This window comes from Antedon bifida, chromosome 4 (genome assembly GCF_963402885.1).
Source record: "Antedon bifida chromosome 4, ecAntBifi1.1, whole genome shotgun sequence".
NCBI lineage: Eukaryota > Metazoa > Echinodermata > Crinoidea > Comatulida > Antedonidae > Antedon > Antedon bifida.
In genome coordinates, this window is record NC_136229.1 from 20,940,385 (window position 1) to 20,959,526 (window position 19,142).

Here is a 19,142-nt window from a genome sequence, read left to right on the forward strand (position 1 = left end):
TATGGGTTGTGTGATACATTGTACTTACCAATTGATGAGATTATAATACTATCAGTGGAACACCAGTCTACACCATTCGCAATTAAAAATGATGACTAAACATAGTGAGAATTTCCCAAGGGTCCGAAATATATACTCCATACAAATGGATATTGCTGAAACAATAGATCATGATAGATGATGGATAATGATGTATTGTTATAATTAGTAATGGTGACTTAGATGATGAAGATGATGATGATGATGTCGATATCTAATTTATAGGTCCATGATATAAATCACGATGATGTTGATTATGATGGTTGATAACTGAAATCGGGTTAATTATGATCAGAAAGGTGATATATAATATAACGTATACAATTATAATTATGTATGACGTCACGGTGATCTTGATAATAACAATAATGATTTATTGCTATCCCGCATGTTTATTATAATAATATGAATATTTAATTAGGAATAAATGATAATAAAATTAAATGTCCTCCTTTAACGAAAAAAGGATCGAGAAAAATCACAAATACACAATATGGTTATAAAACCAAAACGTATTGTTTGAAGAATCAGATATAATTTGCATAACAAAAGCTTAACGATGGCCCTCCTATGTTTTACAACACCTGTTGCTGGCTAGGTGAAATCAACAGGCTAGGCCTTAACAATGTCTGAGGACAATGATAATAATATGTTCCAGTCTGTACAGCATTATTGCACTGTTTGTAAGTATAATACGTCATAATCTCTTATCCACTATTTTCTTAAGAAAGGTTTTTTCGAGTGGAACTACTCATTTCGTTTTTATAATTAACGTTACGTAAAGTTGCAGTTTGACGCGATGTAAATATCACTAAATAAATAATATAGGCACGTAAATTACAAACACCATTGAATAATGTATTTTACTTTTACTTTAAATAAGATATTTGTTGATGTTTCAATATCCGCAATTATAAAGTATTTACCTGATTTACTATATTGTAGTAATACTGTCCGATATATAAAAAATCACTACGGGGCCTATAGGATGCTCTCGCACATTTTTGTTCAAGCTGGGCAACACTAAGATATGTGTAACCCCATTATCAATTATAATGTTTAGTATAAATTTTCTATACGGCATTATTTTAAAAATCGACGAATGATCATGTATTCCCATGAATTAATCAAAGCCGTCATGTGATTAAGAGGAGAAAAGACTTTGTCGCTGTTTCAATATGGTCCCATACATTTAGTGCCACTTATTAAGAGGAGGAGGCTAAACACATAATAAGAGGAAGTTGGGTGCAGCTACTTAAGACACCACTCCCAAACAAATAAAGCGGATTTGAGAAGAAAGTTACATTTTGAAGCAGGAACACTGGATATCCGCCAGATGGTTAAAGTTTTATATAGATACTTTTGTGAAAATAATAGACGATTTCAAGAAGAAAAGTAAATAAGTAAAACAATGGATCGAGAATAAGCACTACTTCACGAAAGAAATTATTTGTCAATGATAGAAAATGGTGATGACCTATGAGATGTATACTGCTGAAAGACCACCAGGTCTACCATTCCATTTGTTCTTAAGTTGACATTTCACGTGGGAATTCTTGCTCATATGCATGTGTGATCAGATGATATCAATGTGTTCTTCCTTCAATAAATTAAACATTTATTTTCTGATTGAACAATTTCCTTTTAATAGTTTCATTGAGTAGAGTACTGTATGTCAATTTTTTAGGCACACGTCACACACAAAATTAAAGGATCGGAAGACAGTTTTTATATATAGCGCCCTCTATCATATTGTTATGAAAAAGATAATTGAAAAATTCAGTGTTGTCTGCTCCTGTTGTAGCGTAAATTATCTCTTTATTTCTGAAAATAATGATCATCCGTGGATATTTAGAGTGATGTAACCACAAACATTTTGACTATTTGTATATATTAACATCGGAAATTAAGTTTTACGTACTAATAGAAGGCAGTAATAATGAATTTTCGGTCAGTATTTGGTGGTCGAACATCGGAGGGTTATTCAGGGGAGCGAGTGCAAGGTGAGTGGTGGGGGATACGGTTCATTAAACCGGACGGCTGTTTATTGTATGTAGGGCCTAGGCCTAGCCTTTACCATACAGTGTTTATTTCTATATTGCATTTAAAATTACAGTTTTCTATTTTAAGTTTATGTCTTACTCTTATTACTCTAATTAAATGATATTAAACAGTATGTTTTGTTTTGTCTTAATTAAGATTTATTTTAGAGTGTGTGTGTGTGTGGGAGGAGAGAGGGGGATGGGTGGGTTGTGTAGTCATGATATATACTATGTCTACTTATACTATAGGATACATTGTCATTAGTATGGATGAATGGATAATATTAATGAAATTCATAGATACACAAAACACAAACTTAATAATTCAAATGAGTCTCAAATTCATATGATATATTTCTTTAACTTAGTAAGTTAAAATAATAATATAAACAAACATTCTTGTAATATTTAAAACGAAATTATTAATATTATTTTTAAATAAGAAAAATACTGATAATTACTAGTAATAACATTGCAAGCATCCCTATTAATCAGAGATACAATATAAGATGATTAAAGATTACAAATTTAACTAATTTTGATCCCACCCTATGGATCCTAATAAAACTCTGCCATCACCCACACTAAGTACATCCTCCATAATGTTCCATGTGTGCTATCAATAAAATAATTATAACATTAATTTACCATAACTAATGTATGTTTACAAAGTAAGATCTTTCAGAGTCTTTTAGTTAAAATATAGTACAGTAGTTAGTAACCACTAGAAATAAAATAACTTTAACAATAATATTAAATAATTTTATGCCACTTCATGAGTTCTGCAATATACAAACTATGCAATATTGATAGAAAACTGGCACGCTCAACACATTATTAGTGCAGTATTTTCAACATAAAATCAGTGAACCATGACAACAACAATCCTGTGATGACATCACACCAAGGTAATTAGATACAGAGTCAATTAAAACAAATATTAAGATTATCAAGAAAAGGCTTTAGTTTAATCAAAATTTAAATTAAAATTTAATGAAAATAACTGTACAGTTGTCATAAATACTTGTGAATGTTTATATGCGCACATCTTGTTCATTTAATCATTGAAGCTGTTAAAATAGCAGCAGCATTATTGGTAACCTTTATGATGTCATCAATTCTGTGTGACGCACATGTGTAGGAGGATAATGATTGTGTGCATATCATTATTGCTTGGAGACTATTATCAGTGGGCTACAGTATGTTTGATGTGCTTGCTATCTTTCTATACAAATTTGGCATACGTTTAAGTGTGTACATTCCCTGCCTACATGTACCATAATTTCTTTCCACAAAATGCTTTTTTAACTCAATTGATAATTTGTTCCAAATACAGTAGCTAAAGCTGACTTTTATTTATTATCATAATTACTTATTTATTTTGTAACATATGGTACTGTACAGTACCTCACCATTACCAGTAATTTATTTGTTTGGTTTTTTTTTCGGTATGATTTCTTGGCCTAATTACATTTGTTCAATAATTACTGTAGTTTTAATTGATGTAGAGTTTTTAATGAAATAATTGAAGAATGTTATCTGCCTATATTACTGTAGATTATTTATTTTCATTTTAATGCTAATAATAAAACCATAAAACCATTAATAAATATTGTATTTATTTCGTATTCTAAATGTTAATGCTGAATCCTTTTTATTGACATTAACAAAATGTTCATAGAGTCCATAAAGATCTTGTGTTGTTTTTAAAATTGATTAACAGTATTCATGCGTTGTTTAATGTAACCATGATGACGTAAGCTTGTTATCCTCTCATTCCTGATTTGTATACAGTTCCGCAGGTCGTTATAAGAATTCAAAATGAAAGGTAATCAAGAATATTTGCAGGATATTTGGTTTGGTTGCTTGACAATGTGAAGATTGAAGCAGAAAATGTGATCATATCAAATTATGGATTGTCAAGAAAAAGAGCTTTGTTGGATTTGAAATGATTGAAATTCTTTAATATTTACTTCAAATCAGTGTGACAAACAGAAAAATTATTAATACATCACTTGTGATAAATAATTTAAGGACCTTTTCACACAATATTATTGTTTGTGGTTGTACTGTATTAACTGTAAGATTGTTCCCAAAATGCAACTTCATTACAGCTGTGTGAATAGATATTTTTATAATAATATTCAAATATTATACTACTGTAGGCCTACTGTAATAAGTAATACTCAATTCCTTCATTTAGAAAAAAAATGCTAAACTGTGCAGTATTCCAAGTACGCTGTACGATAGAGGTTTTTTTTTTTATAAATGTGGACTATTGTCACGTGGTACAGTATTATAATATAAAAGCAACATAAATATTTAAATTTTAAATGACCCATGCCATGACCTTCATCTTAAATTGTCAGCAAAAAGTCAGAAATAAGATCTGACAATTATCTGTTGAAAACATTCATTGCGTGTTTAAATATCAAGGCTAAATGCACCGATTAGGAAAGGCCGCTTTAACTTCGTATTTCTACCCCGATTTTTGGTGGAACATGGGTTTTAGCCGGCTAAGCCAGGGTAAGAAGATTACTTAATTCAGTGCATGGTTGTGTTAGTAAATAGTAATCATAAAGTAATATCTTGGATAATACTATATAGGGCCGGCTGTAAAAATAATAATACTGTATATTTAGTTTATTTAGTTTTAGTATTTCAAAAGAGTTTAAGAGAGTTCAGTTTCCAGCTTTTGTGTGTGTTTTAAATAAAAAAACAAAGCATTCCATAAGCAAAATAAAATTTGAAATTGTTAATGGAGAAGATAGTTAATAATTATATAATGCATAATTTTCATCCATATGGTGTACTGCAGATGAACTGTATTGCTGGATACAATTGGAACATGTATAAGAATCTAACAATAACTAATATTCTGAATGTTAGTTATTGTTAGATTCTTATACATGATTTTCTGTGATTTGGCTAATTACAGTTATTATTATTTAATTTAATTGGTTAATTATATATTTTCCTTAAATAAATTTTATAATTTTTGTAAAATTTAAATGACTAAAAGAACAAATCATTTCTACCATTGTCAACAGTATTTGTATCACTATCAGAAAAGAAAAATTTTATAATTTTAATTTTAAAATTCATTGACACCTACGGATAATTTGGTACTACGAAAATGGTGACCTTTTAATCTCCATGGCAACAGTATTTTAATTATAATTTATATCTGCTTTCATAATTTTGTTCATTATTTTTATTTAGGCATATAGAGAGCATAAATATTGATTAATGAAACCAATAGTTTTAATAGTATATTGAATTACAATATTTGGTAATTTAAAAGATGTTAAATTTGTCAAGAGTATAGATGATGTTTACAGTAGCATCATCCTTAGTTACTCTATTACATAGTGAAATAATAACGATTTCTTGATTCATAATAACGTATTTATTTGAATAAATTTGAATACGCATCCCTAAAAACCCTCATGAAAATATGATAAATGATTAATGCATGGTATTAAACCTACTGTACTGTAGTAGCCACCGTGACCAATAAATAAATGTTGAGAACATGTTTTTGTATTGTAGCCAGCTGGTGGCCTATTGATTGTGTTTTTGAAATGAAATTTTAAAAAAGGCATGACATAGATTGACCTGACCTACTGTAGGAAAAAAAAAGTAGCCCCAATAACTCTTGAGTGTGATGTCACCAAAGGTTTTATATAGCCGAAGGCTAGATATCAAACTCCAGTGTTATCGCAGTTCAAAAAGTGATATTATTTTTTATATTAAATAATGTTTTTAAATACATTTATGGCCGCCATCTTGTTGGTTCTCCCTCGTGTTGGAATCACTTTTTAGTCTGGAGTACGCCCTCTAGCCTTCGGCTTATTACACCTCTATGGGTGTCACACTACTGTAAGCACCCACCTTTTGACAATCCCATGCTTAAGTATAACACCCACCCCCTAATTTAGGTTAAATTTGAGTTTGGTAATGCAATCATCCAAGTATAATACCACTCCCATATATTCCATACCCTGGTTCTCATGACCTATACTCCGTCATTTACTGTATACGGTATATTTTATTACTTAGTATGGTATCGCATTTGATTATTTTGTGAAATAAAATCTTCTTGTCATAACATTTTTTTTATTGAACATGTATTCCTCAAAAATATGATTGATTTTTTTTACAAAGAACTGAAATTTTTAATAGGTCTACTTTGTCCTTCACTGCACAATACTGTACTATAACCTACAGTATACTACTATAGAATACGTGGCATTTAAATCACTGTGATTTGATATTTAAAAGGTATACAGTTGAATGGTTATCAATATCTGTAAAGTATTCTTAAATGGATGCAGTGAACTGGTTAAAAGCATCTTATTATTTATTGTTTATTTGTTTAGATGTAAGGCATTTGACAGACTAAATAATATTATTTCAGAATATTATGTTGCAATATGATAAAGTGTTTTTTTCTTGTTTTTCTTTCAAAGTTATGTCATGTTTGCACATCCTGGGACTTGCATAATGATCTGCCATATTTCATATACTACATTCATTTTTATAATGATTACATGACTATCAATTGATAGGATATCAACGTTGCCATCTTGTGGTATTTTTTTACAAAAAAGATCCTTAATTCATTAAATATGTGTTCACAGCTGTTTAACCATTATTTGAATCTCATTTAATACTCAATTAACTACCATCTTCATGAACACAGATACTGTAGGTGTCTTAAGCCTGTTTTAGTGTTTACACTAGGCAAATTTATTTGCATGAATCCAACATCACTTGTTGCACACACAAAAATCCTTTTTTTTCTAATTCAAGAGTAAATTTAGCTGCGATTTACCTTTTGATGACAATCATTTCCTCTGATTGATTGCGCAAATTGTTTAACTTCGCAAAAATAGTTGTCCATTTCTTGCCTAGCTTACCTGGATAAACCGACATTTGCTGTTCGAACTACTAATTTCTCTAAAGTGAAAAACGCTACGAACTAGAATTGGTCTAATACCCTTTTCACATCTGCAAAATGTAACAACTTCAAACAAGTTGTAACCAGGATTGCATAGTGTGAAGACAATTTTGTGGAAAATCTCCTGAGATTTCCCCGTGAAATCTCGGAAGAAAAACACACCAAGAGGCCTGTGTTTTTGTTTCTTACTGCACATGCATGTATTGCCCTTGCCCTTAACCAATCATAGTAATCAAATAGCGTGCAACTATTCTTTCCTCCCGAGATTTCACAAGGTTCATGTATGCATGTGTGAAAACATGTAACAAGTCAGGAGATCAAACCTGGTTACAACTTGTTACAAAAGGACATTAGAGATAGAAAAATTAAAATATTACACATAAGCTTTCAATTCGCACAGATAAATTTGTCTAGTGTGAAACAGACTTTAGTTTACTGATTCAAATGAATGATCTAAGATTAAGAATCCTAAACAATCTAATGATCATTGTTTGTTTGTCATTCCAGCTGAAACATTATCTGAAGATGAAGAAGACTTAGACAGAAAGATGGGTAAAACAAGACGTTCTTCAACAGGTGGTTTGTCGCCCTCACCTGGTGGACCATTCTCCGCTCTTATACCATCAATGTGGCCCCAGGATATTCTTGCCCAGTTAGCACAGGTATGCTAGTAAAAATATAGAATAAGTAGAGAGATATACATGGCAGTGTAGATAAAATGCTACATAGCTGTTTATATGTAATTGCCAATGGATTATTTACTGTTGTATACTGTGTGCTAACAATATAAAATATATACAGTTACACAAAATGTATGTAAAACATTAAAATATGGTACGTTTTTTTTGTTCCTTAGACGGAAGATTCGAGAGGACCGTCAGAATACCGCTATGATGAGTTTGGGTATCGGGTGGAAGAAGAAGGTACATTTTTTTACTTTTGTAACTGTTTGTTTGTTTGTTTTTTAATTGCTATAATCTCTTACTAAATTCCTTAGTTTCTTTATTCCTTTTTTGATAAATTTGTTTTAATTTTATTACCAGATGGCGCTGAACCAAATTCTAGCAAACTTCTAAGCGAACCATTTATAGAGGAACCGCAATACCGTTTAAAGTGGGTTGCATATTTTGAGTTTTCACATAATACAGAAGTTGGAGATTTTACGTGGGATCAGGTAAGTCTTTGAAACTTATTAACTTTTACAACATTATATTCTAATCTTAACGTTTTTTGCTCAATGTAATAGAGAGTTTTCAATTTGAGGCAACCAAAGACTAACTACATGGTGTTATTATGTGTATTTGCGAACATTGTACTTCCTGACACAATTCATCCACACAGTTTTGGCAAATCCTAGGTTTGTGGACCAACAACACTATTGCATAGGTACATGGTCTTAAATCGTTAAAAACTCCTTGTCTATATCGTGCCTGCTTACCTGGATAAACCCGACATAAGCCCTTTTCCACGAAGTGCGAAACAAGCTTCGACTATAGGTATGTATTGGTAAAATCTTTAATTCTTGTCACCCACTGCCGACTAGATATCTAGTCCGATGCTACACTGGCTTATGTCGTGTTTATCCAGGTAAGCAGCACTCATAGACTACCAACACCATTTCTGGTTTGTGTAATTTATCTAAGTGAGCAGCCTATAATTCAGACTCCCACATCACTCTCAGAAGATGGACACTTGGACATGAACCATTTGAATTACTAGAAAAATTGTGTCTTTATTTTAGGTTGATCAAAAGCTTCCATTAACTGACAAACTACGTGGAATGATCAAGTCTGGCATTCCTCATAGCATGCGACCTCAACTATGGATGAGGTTTTCAGGGGCTTTACTAAAAAAGAAAGAAAGCGAAACTACATACAAGGCAAGAGCAATTTATTTAAATATAGTTTATTAGTAGTAATAGTTTACACACATATAGTCAAAATGGCATCTCTTAATAAAAGGCATCCAATAACAAATACACAAAACAAACAAAGTAAAAGAAGTAATAAAATAAAATATTTCAGTATATTATATTTATATATTATATATATATACAGTATTATTGCAAATTAAACAGTACATTCTACTACTTATCCTTACCAACCCCTTTCAGTTTATTTAATGTAGATATAATTGTTTAAATGTAATTCATATTCATAAGTTATATATTGATACAAAAGATCAAAAAATCTATTATACTGTAAGATAGTGCCTGAAAGGGCTCTCTTTAAAATTCCAATTCAATTAGACCATGAAAAAGATTCTACTCAGAGATGAATACTAAATTTATAGATCACATTTTTCCCAAATTGGATATTACTATCTATGCAATAGACCTGCTATGTGCTTTACTTAAGCTGTCCTGCCTTGTAATGTGATTCCCATCTCAATCTATCAATCTCTTTAAACGTTTCCTTTATTTCTCATATAGGAAGTTATTAAAGCCAGTCAGAATGATCACACGCTAACAGCAAAACAAATTGAAAAGGTAAGCCAGCCTAAAGCTCTGTCTACACTATCAAACTAGTTTGACAAAAAAAGGTGCCCAAATAGGGTAGTGATATGCTTTAATATGGTAGTAATATGACATCATCATGTCCGTATATGGGCACATCACATATTTTGTCAAATAAAGTTTGATAGTGTAGACATAGCTTAAGTCACACCATATTGTATCTTTTTAATGTACGGTATTATCTTTATTATTACAAAGACAATAAGATTACTTAAGATAGAAATAGCAAACTATTTAAATCCCCCACCCACATCCTTTTCTATAGTATTTACCATGATATAAAATTTGACCTCAACATTTTGACACCCCAATTTTCATTTATTGTTTCCGTCATTCAAAAAGACAAATATTTATACTGAGTCAATGAAACGGTATCGGCCCTGATTACCAAGATAAAAATACCGGACTACAGATGATAACATATAGATAAGAGTCTATAAAGCCTTAGGTATAATATTGTATAGGAGATAAAGCACGTCCTCTTGACTGCAAGGCCCTACCCTTTCCTGTCTTGTAACAAGGATACAATTACAGTATATCATTTAGCATAAATGGTATGCAATGAGACAAATGTATAAAATGAAACTAAAATACACCAAACTATTGGTTTTTTTTTAATTATCAATATTTCATTTTGGAAATAATAGTACTATTAATAGTCATAATAACAATAACAAACAAGAGAATTATATTTTTTTTTGTTTACCATATTTAATGAGGGTGATCCATCCAGCAATTGCTGATCATTAGGGACCCTCAGAGGTTCACAAGACAAACATATACACAAGATGCTCTACATAAACAAAGTCTTATTACAAGTCTTTGGGAGTGGAGTTGTAATTTGGTCCTTAGAAAAAATCCTGACATGTGACGGGACTTGAACCCAGGACCCTTAGAGTGGTAGCCAAGCATCATAACCACCACAGCTTCACTCCAAATTATGCTACCTGAGTGAAAGCTTTTGAATCAGTTTGATTTTAATTAATTTAATTTCAAAATACTGTCTTATTCTAAAGCTCTGTATACCCTATCAAACTTTATGGGACAAAAAAATGTGATATGCTCATATATGGACATGATGACATCATATCACTACAAGTTTTTGGGCACACTTTTCTTGTCAAACTAGTTTGATAGTGTAGACACAGCTTTAGACCTTTACTAAACTTTAACTTTATTGTTTTTACTAAACAAGGATTCACTCCATACAATATAAAAAAATGTTTTAGTTTAGTTTTTAAAAATAGTACAATCTAAAAAAATTGAAATACAAGTTTATAATTAAATTGTTCTTTCAGGATTTATTACGTACAATGCCAAGCAATGCATGTTTTTGTTCAAAGAATGCGACCGGTGTTCCACGACTTAGACGTATTTTGAGGGCGCTAGCATGGCTGTATCCAGATATAGGCTATTGTCAAGGCACTGGCGTGGTAACTGTCATTTACATTTCCCATTTTATTTTATGGAAACTAAGATTTCTTATGAACCACGTTGGAGAGACACGCCCTTTGGTGATAGTTGTCTTTGACAGCTCTTGTCTCTCCTCAGTGCTCCCTTTTTATGTTTATGTTTCACTGAAAGAAATAAATAAATCATTTCACTGAATTTTTGCTCTGAAGTGAAATTATTACGTGTTAAGCAGACACCAGTGTCCCCTTAATAGGGTTGGCCATGGTGTTAAAATATTGGCTCTTGATCATTTTATGGTAATGTGTAAACCTTAAAAGGGGTTTCCCCTGAATAGAGATGTCCCAAAGGTAGGGTTCTACAGTACTGTTTTAAAATAGCATAACAACATATTTGAAAACAATTTTGTAGATGGCAGCTTCACTATTATTATTCCTTGAAGAAGAGGATGCATTCTGGATGATGTGTGCAATAATTGAGGACTTGGTACCAGCATCATACTACTCAACCACATTACTAGGAGTCCAGGTAACCTGATATAAAATTATATGCTAATGGGGTGGACCTTGCCATGCAGTCACACTGGGTTTGAATTATCGCATCCTTGTTATTAACTCCACTCCTACACTATCAAACTTTATGTGATATGCCCATATATGGTCATGATGATGTCACATCACTACCATATTTTGGCACATGACACTTGTTTTTGTCAAATTAGTTTGACTTTGTTTATGTAGAGTATCTTGTGTATATGTTTGTCTTGTGAACGGGATTTCCACCTTTAAAAGGGATAGTGAATGAATTTGCTTATGGTTGTCCTTTATGGTTGGTAATTTAAATATATATAAATAAAATACCAGCATTGTAATACTCAACTACATTATATTTTTAAGAGTCCATGTAACCTAATATAAAAATAAAGAATGACTTTTAGTACTTACAATTCATTCTCAGTGCCTTGGTTTCAAGAGCACCAGCATCATACTCATCAACTACATTTAAGAGTCCTGATAACTTGAGGATAAGCTTATGTGACCCTTGAAACCAATTTTGTGTGTGCTCTTGTACATATCCATGTGTATACTTGAGTTCAAACAACTGATTTAGACTTAAACTCTGTCTAAACCATCAAACTTTATATGACATAAAAATGTGTTGTGCCCATATATGGACTTGATGATGTCATATCTTTTGTTGTTTGCTTTTATTTCTGTGACTGTTTCTAAATAAATGTTGAATGTTGTTGTATCACTACCATATTTGGGCATATCACTACTATATTTGAGTACATCACACTTTTTTTTGTCAAACTAGTTTGATAGTGTAAACAGAGCTTAATGTATTGTTTTTCAGGCTGATCAACGAGTGCTTCGACAATTGCTAGTTAGTTACTTGCCACAGCTTGATAAACAACTGCAAAATCATGACATTGGTTAGTATTTTAGTAAACACATTCTATTTTGCAAGATTCTACTCATCCCATGCATAATGTATTCCAGGTGTTAGTAGTTGTAGGTTACCGGTTCATCATCTCTCATACAAATATGTTTCATAACACCTTTATCCAGCTGCCATTCAGGCACTGAATGCTTATCAGTATAAACGTACAAGAGTGATGTGACACTTTGTAATTTTTTTTCTTTTTATCTGTTTTTATTTCAGAGCAAACATAATTTCTATGTATATTTTATATGCAAATGACAATAAATGGAAGTAATTTTCCACTGATGAGTGAATGAAATTTGTTAACTTCTATATATAATTTATTTAATATTCGTAATCCACAACGTGTTACTCGTAGCTCTTCTGTTGGTACTCTTTTTGATATTCGTCGCTGCAGAACTGAATCTTCTTTTCAATCATATATCCCACGTGTTACCAGAATTTGGAATAACTTACCCGGTGAAATACGCTTAGATAGTTCTTTTAAAACCAAATTATTAAATTATCTCAATATTTACTTTTTAAATAATTTTGATATTGAAAATGTGTGTAGTTGGTCACTTTCTTGTAGATGCTTTAATTGTAGAATGTAATATTATTTTTTTATTTATCTCTTTCTTTCTGTGCTCTGTATGTTCTGGGTTGACCAACTAGCATAGGTGTTTAGCACCTGTTTGGTCTTTCCTTGCCCTCTTTTATAATTGTTTTGTCTTCTTTGTATTGTATATGGCAGAAAATTGAATAAATAAATAAATAATTATAATTTAACATTGTAATTTAACCTTATTTTGTACTCCATACTTTTAATTTAGGTATTTCTGTTTATTTTCAGAATTGTCGTTGATAACATTACATTGGTTTTTAACGGCGTTTGCTAGTGTGGTACACATCAAAGTCTTGCTCAGCATCTGGGACATGTTTTTCAGTGAGGGCTCTGTTATCCTCTTCCAAGTTGCATTGGGAATGCTTAAAATGAAGGCAAGTTTGTTACTTTAAAAAAAAATACAGTTGTTTACAATGGAATCGCTATAAATGGGACACTATACCTTCAAGACCTAACAAATTGTCTCCCGTACAGGGCCGGAGAATGGGAAGGAGGCTGAGGTTTATGCCTGAATAGGAGTTGACTATGGCATATAGTGTAATGTAATTATATGGCCTATTGGACACTCTATTGGGCAATAAGAGGCACCTTGTTGTGTACAGTACTCTTGGTAGAGATTATAGAGTAATTTTTTTCAAACATAATAGGAATTATATCCACAGAAAAAAAATAGATTATTATTGTTTTTCAAGAACAAAAAAGTGGTATTTAAAAACACAAAAAAGCACTTGTACAGAACAAAAAAACACCTGTTAATTGTTATACACTTGTTTCAAGATGACTTTAAACATATTGCATAAATGAATTCAAGTTTTAATTGGTACCTTTGTGGTTTAACCATTAGCCTCTCAATATTGAATCAGCCAATTTTTGCATAATATTATGAGACTTCAGTGGCAGAACATCTGTTTCTATTGTTATCATCCCTAACAAATAGAATCAGTTATTAATTGTTAACAATTACATAGGCACAGCCTGTGTGTTTAGCAGCATATCTGGATATTGCCAGCCATATGGAGATATCTATTCAATGGAAACTATACTACTATTATGCAGACTGGATTAATAATATTCTTTTAGAATAAATATCTGTTTTTGATTTTATTTTATTCTGAATGTTATACAAAATTATGAAGATATTTTGGGATAATATAGTTAATTGTGATTTTTGTTCATGTGATGATATTAGACAATGATGTATCCGGTGACGGTAAGTATAGGCACTAGAATTTACAGAAACGTTCCATCCACTTGAATATTATGGATCATTCCATTTGCAACTACCTAGGACCTACGCATCTTTAGTTGTTCATTGCCTAGGCCTGACATCCACCAAAACTATGTTGTGGAATGGATTGAGGAACATGTCTCGAAGTGTCCCTACACATGCACAATGATTAATTATGATGTTGTAACTAGTTCTTATGTTGTTGCAAATCGCAGTACAATTAGTACTTCAAACCATTTTTCTGTGGAGTGCATGAATGAAATGTGGAGTTGATATTTAACATAATTCTGATTTGTTGCTAACTGCTTATGTGTTTTTTTCTATAGGAAGAAGAATTACTAGAATTAGAAAACTCCGCTCAAATATTTAATGCTTTATCAGATCTTCCTGGAGAAATTGATGATGTTCGCAAATTGATTATGGTAAGTATTGTTAACATTGATAGTATACAAATAATGTCGAGAGTGCGTTAGTGGAGATGCGCCATACTCGAGGGTATTTACAATGTTGCGACATGCACAAGGCTTTCATTATATTTACCTGGGATATCATGTTGTATTTCCATATACATAGCAGTATTAGGAATGTTATAATAATACCTACATATGTAGCTATGTCATAGTCTAGTCAGGTTGTTTCAAAGTTAGAAATTATAACAATTGTAATTGATAGATGGTTATTGGTTGAGTGCTTTTAACAGGTTGTGGAGATTGGTAAGCAGTTGTTCATGCAAACGGATTGCATATATAATCATTATCAGTGTTTTCTTTTCTTCGTAAGTTTGTTGAATCTATAAGTGTTTATCGCAGAATGCTGTGTTCAACCACAACTGGTGTGGTTTGCTAATGCTTAATATAGACAAAAGGGTGATGATAGTCTTTTAGCATTGCCGTACACTTTATCATAATCCTCACTTATACTCAAGATCCAGGGTTAAATACTGACCTAGTGTCAGAGTTCAATCCTGACCTAGTGCCAGGGTTCAATCCTGATCTAGTGCCAGCGGTTCAATCCTGACCTAGTGCCAGAGGTTCAATCCTGACCTAGTGCCAGCGGTTCAATCCTGATCTAGTGCCAGGGTTCAATCCTGATCTAGTGCCAGAGGTTCAATCCTGACCTATTGCCAGAGTTCAATCCTGATTTAATGCCCGGGTTGTACCTCTGTCAAACCACTCCACTCTCTAAGCCTCAAATTACTTAGTTTATAAAGATACTGTAGTTTATCCACTCTGTTTAATTAGTTGAATATGTATGAAACAAATAGAAATCACTATATTACCATCATAGTACAGTATTTTATTTTGGTACTATCATCTATCTTAAATCACTCTTACATGCACTCATCAACATCACTACACCATAGTTATCTTGTTATACCACTATCATGTTACCATTATTTCTATTGTCAAGCTCTTAGCTATCTGTCGATCATCCTCATCATTCACTGTGGTCATCGGTTTTCTACTCTCCTACTGTATATCTGTTGATATTGGGTTAGTGATAGAAATCTTGTGCCTCTTTAATCTACAATCTCCTTTGCCTTTCAGCTGTGAAAACTGTAAATAATACACATATAATAATGCACAATCAACATAGGGCTGTGTAGTACAGAGTAGTAAAATAGTTTTTAGTATAGTCAAAACAACTTAATTCTAGAAAGAAAATTAGATTTATGTTAATAGTCGACTCTCCCAATACCGGACTCTCTAAAAACTGTAAACTTTCTCAAAACCAGACTTTTCTTGAGGCACAAAAGGTCCCGAATTCATTTTTAACATTAAAAAAACATTCCAAATACCAGACTGTCCAGAAAATCAGACATATTAGGTCAGCCCAAAGTATCCGGTATTGGGAGAGTTGACTGTACTGCCAGTTTACTATATACTGTATGTACATTGACAAAACAAAAACTGTTTTCTGGTATAATAAACAATTCTAGGTGATTTATCTTCTTCGTTTTTAGGTTGGAATGAAGACATCTACCTCCCTGACAGACGTGGTAGTAGATACTCATAGACGCAAGCATTTAGCTTACTTAATGGCGGACCAAGGTGCAATAGTGAACCCAGAAAACACTGGAAACCTACCTAAACAAGTAAGTTCCGTTCAATATCGAAACCTGAGCTGCACTGACGAGATCTAATAAGATCGAAACAGTAATGTCTGCAGTCTGCAAATATATCAAGTCACAAATTACTAAGTTCTAATTACAAAAATGTTTTTTATGAAACTTTGTTTTCATATTTCTTTAGCATCTTAATAAAAGACATCTTCAAAGGAGAAAATCCTTTACAGGCCTTCTATTTGGTAAGTCTCTATTTATTTACGAACTTTCACAATAATTTTACATTTTTATGCTGGGCAGGGCCAACATTTGCCTTTTTTGTGTTTATACTGCAACTAGTCATAGATCATCATAAGTGATTATTTAAAATTTAATATAGCATAAAAACTGTAAAAACAGAGAAGATTAAAGTGAATTTTACACATTTACTGCAGTACCTTCAGTAAAACAATCTTGATATCTGAGTCTGTTGTTATACCTGTATATAGGTCAGGATGATAAACCAGAAGATCTGAAGGCCAAGAATATCAGACAGACAGAACTGATAACAGACTTAAGAGAAGCTATTCTACAATTGGGCAGACACTTTCAACAGATTGACCCAAAAAATTCAAAAGTTGTAAGTTCAGAGTTTGTCACAGTCCATTAGATGTACCTCTAAGGGTATTTAACATCCCTTGTAATTGTATAGTCAAAGAGACTTAAAGCAAGGACTGACATAAAGATTTTTACAGTAAACAATTATATACTTTAAAAAAAATGTACTTACTTCTGGTGTTAGAACAAATTATCTCGGATAAGGACTGTCTACACTATCAAACTTTATGTGGCCAAAAAAAATGTGATGTGCTCATATGGACATGATGGTGTCATATCACTACCATATTTGGGCATATCACTACCATATTTGGCACCTCACACTTTTTTTGTTAGTGTAGACAGAGCTTTAAAACTGGCGGTTCAATATACACACCTGCTGTTCTGTGGTCAATTTCAGCCCCTGTCTTTAATCACTGCATTGCACTAACTATTCCACACTGATATAACAATTCTAACATGCTCTATCATTATTTCAGAGTCTTCTTCCAGACTACAGTTTAGGTAGCCATCACAAGGACCACGAGCAATTTGTAGCAGTTTCACGAACGAGAAGACGGAGAGCAAAAGCATTGCTTGACTTTGAACGTCACGACGATGATGAACTGGGCTTCCGCAAAAATGACGTTATTACAGTGAGTGCTTTTCTTAGAACCAAATTTAATTTAACTGATCTAGTTCTCCTTAATTTCTGACGTTAGTATACATTAACATTCTAAGAATGTACTGTAATTAATTTGTTTATTTAAGCAAACTACCACAGACATAAATCTGCCACTTTGTTTGATTTTAACACAAGAAAGTATTCTTATACAATATTAAAGTCATTTACCAAGAAGTAATTTAATTTTATTGCCATCAACAAGTATATGTATAATAATAGATTAAATCAGGCAAGGCAAATTACTGAAAAAATGACAATGCTGTGGGTATCAATGACTGGATCTCAATGGAGATACAAAATAAAATGAGCAAAAAGCTAAATCAAAACAATATAGTAAAACAGCCAGAAAAAGTAGCATAGCTTTCGGGCAACACTATAATAATAAATAAATGTTGAGAATTGATGTATGTTTCGAATTCTGCTCGTCTCCATAATATTTTTAATATACTAAATAATATTTTTTAACATATATGGCAATCATTTTGAGGAGTCCTGCACTGTTGGTATCGTGTACATATAATTAACTCACTCTTTGCTATATTTATAAAGAAATTTTAATTATATTTTAGATAATTTCTCAAAAGGATGAGCACTGCTGGGTTGGTGAATTAAATGGACTGAGAGGTAAAGAAACACACATTTTTACTTGGTTATTACTTTTAGAGATTTCTGTTTATGTAATTTATTAATTATTTAATTTTTTTAATTATCAGGATGGTTTCCAGCAAAGTTTGTTGAACTTTTAGATGAACGAAGTAAAATGTATACGAGTGCTGGAGATGACACAGTTACAGAGGTCATCACAGATCTTGTTAGAGGGTCGTAAGTTCAAAGTTTAATCAGTTCTTTTAAAGACATCTAACTACATTTATTTTAATCTGAAGCTCTGTCTACACTATCAAACTTATGGGGAAAAAAATGTGATGTGCCCATATATGGACATGATGATGTCATATCACTACCATATTTAAGCATATCACTACCATATTTGATAGTGTAGACAGAGCTTAATACTACTTGATAACCGTGATGAAATAAGTATAACATGGTGTATCACAAATCTTTTTCACCATGCAAACATAAGTGTATAGCAGTCGTATTTTATTTCATTTGAATATGGAATAGTTTTCATACATTTTTCAATAAATTAAACGTTTTTAAATGTTTGCACTATACTTTATTTCAATTTTTTTTCAAATGAACAATTACGTAACTATTTTCATAATCGTTTTAACTTATTTGACTTTTTACTATACAATTTTTGAATAATTTTTATTAACAGACCTTTTTATGTATTTAACATTAATTTAAAAAATATACTTTATAAAATAAAGAAACATGTTTATTGACATTTATACAAACAGATTCAGTAGAGTTATTAAAAAAATCTTTATGAACGGCATAAAGGCAGCATCCGTGCTGGGTGGCATAAGCCATCCTTGGCTATTTATTGAAGAGGTAAATTTCTAATGGTTGCTGACAGAGGTTTAACACTCACGCATGCTTATGCTATGGACTAACATCTTTGCTAATATAATGTTGGGCTACTTACAAGCAGACGTAAACAAA

The 19,142-nt window shown here is 31.9% G+C and overlaps 1 protein-coding gene across 5 annotated transcripts in view; it reads left to right on the forward strand.

Moving 5' to 3' along the window:
* The first annotated feature begins 644 nt into the window (after window positions 1–644).
* The window catches only part of LOC144840659 (small G protein signaling modulator 3 homolog), a 37,779-nt gene continuing 19,281 nt past the window's right edge, over window positions 645–19,142 (forward strand). For 2 of the 5 annotated variants that reach the window (XR_013611944.1, XM_078696564.1), the window contains exons 1-18: window positions 1,833–2,042; window positions 7,552–7,706; window positions 7,901–7,967; window positions 8,088–8,218; window positions 8,786–8,923; window positions 9,476–9,532; window positions 10,858–10,992; window positions 11,381–11,497; window positions 12,326–12,404; window positions 13,248–13,397; window positions 14,578–14,669; window positions 16,211–16,342; window positions 16,500–16,554; window positions 16,801–16,931; window positions 17,389–17,544; window positions 18,143–18,197; window positions 18,287–18,395; window positions 18,938–19,031. Coding sequence is in view for 4 of the 5 variants with exons in the window: in XM_078696564.1 (XP_078552690.1) it covers window positions 1,979–2,042; window positions 7,552–7,706; window positions 7,901–7,967; window positions 8,088–8,218; window positions 8,786–8,923; window positions 9,476–9,532; window positions 10,858–10,992; window positions 11,381–11,497; window positions 12,326–12,404; window positions 13,248–13,397; window positions 14,578–14,669; window positions 16,211–16,342; window positions 16,500–16,554; window positions 16,801–16,931; window positions 17,389–17,544; window positions 18,143–18,197; window positions 18,287–18,395; window positions 18,938–19,031 (1,917 nt within the window). In the remaining variant the exon portion in view is untranslated. Of the gene's footprint in view, window positions 723–1,832; window positions 2,043–7,551; window positions 7,707–7,900; window positions 7,968–8,087; window positions 8,219–8,785; window positions 8,924–9,475; window positions 9,533–10,857; window positions 10,993–11,380; window positions 11,498–12,325; window positions 12,405–13,247; window positions 13,398–14,577; window positions 14,670–16,210; window positions 16,343–16,499; window positions 16,555–16,800; window positions 16,932–17,388; window positions 17,545–18,142; window positions 18,198–18,286; window positions 18,396–18,937; window positions 19,032–19,142 lie in introns of those variants that run through there. The other 3 variants (XM_078696563.1, XM_078696562.1, XM_078696565.1) reach the window with 2 other exon arrangements.